Genomic DNA, 2,022 nt, shown 5'->3' with positions numbered 1-2,022 from the left:
AAGACTTTGTTCCTACTTTCATGTTTTGAATTTTAACTTCCGTCTGAGTGTCTTCCGGCCTCCCATCTTCAGCATTACTGTTAATGCCCGAGGCAGATGTAGAAGGAACCTGGAGAGTTTGTCCTGTAGCCTTCTCCCCAGGGGTTGGTTGATTTTCCAAAGTAGTAATAGCATGTTCACTTTCCAGTGCAGTCTTGCCTGTGATGCCTACTGCAGAGAACAATGATTAGTGGAAAACAGATGATGAGGCAGCTTAATATGGAGATAATTTTAAATTATAAATTTAATTTACATTGTAATTTAGATTATAAATTTACATATTTACATATATATTTGTAATTTACATTATAAATATATAATTTACATTGTAAATTAACCTAGTGATACCAATAACATCTTAAAGTAAGGCTAGAACTTTTCAAATACCACCATTATTTAAAAGAGTGGCACAGGAACTGCAAATTTGTAAGGCTTGGTTTTCTATTGCTATCAGAGAACTTCCATGCAATGATGAACAGTCTCACAGTTGTCTCTACTACTAGCTTCCTTTGACATTTACTTCTGTTTCTGATAGCTGAATATATGCCATCTCTTCCTACTATGCAGAAACTCATATCCTCAAAATCAAATCTCATCTGTTAAAGTATCTATCCAGATTCAGTTACGAAACACTAAAGTTTGAGGTACAGTCAAAACAGCCATAAGCATGTAAGCAAGCAAATTCAGTCTTCTGCGCTTGTATTTTTGACTAAAGAAAATATACAGCTGTATTTTAAAACAACGTACTTTGGTTTCAAGCTATTGATTAACTGGTAAACTCATGATGTACGAAAACTATCTGCAGAAGAAGCAAACATTCACAGCTGTAGGCCGATTTTCCACCCCCCAGTCTTTCCATGCATCTTGCAAAGCTCAGCTTTCCATATTCAAAAGAATGGCAGAAAGTCTCCAGCTAGGAAAACACTTTGATGCTCTTGTTTAGAGGCTCTCTGAAATGTACATTTCTCATTCAGGTTGCACATAATGCTAATAGTTCAACTCACCGATGCTAAAATTGTCTGCTGAGTAGCTGCTTTTCGGACTCCAGTATCAGTGTTTCTAAAACTCTATCTCACCTAAATAACTACTCAACTAACTATCTCAGTTAACGTCAGAGCCTGAATGTCCTCCAGATCTAAAGCTGAAATGCTGGCATCTTGGAAGCATTGTGTTTTCAGACATACCTTGCAATTTCCATTTCCCTTTTTGATCACTGGAATACAGTCTTCCATTAAGTTTCTTAACAGCTGTTTCATAGTCTTCATAGTCTTCGTCTTAAATATAGGAAACAAGTGGAAGTTCTCAGTGATGCTCCAAATACAGAGAAGTCTAAGTCTGTTAAGGCCTTCAGATTTACAAGCCCAGCAAGCATAGAAAACTTCTGCATATGTTTTAACAGCCTTACACATCAGCAAGTAAGCTTCCCATTCCTATTTGCGTACAGGTGCTTTATTACACTATTGACAGCTTTTCAGCCTGGATGTCTGGCATAGGTTTTGTGTTTTCAGAAAACAAGCACCTTGGTAATTTTATTAAGAGTAGCACAAAACAGATTTGGGAAGGGAGACACACAATCCTTGCCCAAAAGGAAGATGGCAGGAGTATTATTGCCCATCAGTCCAAACTATATCAGCGTCTGTTGGTTCTAATAGTACTATACCCTTTCCCCACAAAAAAAGCAACACAATAATCAACTTGGACACTCCTTACCTTCATCCTCTTCAGGTACGTATCCAGGCTTATTCTTATAGCAGAAGAATGTTGAAGGCAGCTTGAGAAAGCCAGCAAGAGCTCTCTGCTCTGGGGTAGGTATTAGCTCATCAACAATTATAACATCATCAGATGGTGGGTCGTCTGATGGCACAGTCGTCTTCTCAGCTTTGGACAGAAATTGAACAAAACATGAAGATTGAATTACTTCAGAACAATAGCAACATTAACCCACAATGCCCTTATTACTGAGCTGAATTAATTCTTAGATAG

General features: G+C 37.7%; 1 protein-coding gene across 1 annotated transcript in view; it reads right to left on the bottom strand.

Moving 5' to 3' along the window:
* The window catches only part of LOC110391248 (E3 SUMO-protein ligase RanBP2-like), an 8,060-nt gene that overhangs the window by 3,395 nt on the left and 2,643 nt on the right, over positions 1-2,022 (bottom strand). Inside the window, exons 2-4 of the mRNA XM_021383059.1 lie at positions 1,750-1,956; positions 1,224-1,313; positions 17-210 (exon numbers count right to left, since the gene is read on the bottom strand). Coding sequence (XP_021238734.1) covers positions 17-210; positions 1,224-1,313; positions 1,750-1,956 — 491 coding nt within the window. The remainder of the gene's footprint in view (positions 1-16; positions 211-1,223; positions 1,314-1,749; positions 1,957-2,022) is intronic.

The sequence above is a fragment of the Numida meleagris genome, unplaced genomic scaffold, assembly GCF_002078875.1.
Source record: "Numida meleagris isolate 19003 breed g44 Domestic line unplaced genomic scaffold, NumMel1.0 unplaced_Scaffold330, whole genome shotgun sequence".
NCBI classification, from domain to species: domain Eukaryota; kingdom Metazoa; phylum Chordata; class Aves; order Galliformes; family Numididae; genus Numida; species Numida meleagris.
This window is presented reverse-complemented; position numbering and strand designations above follow the sequence as displayed.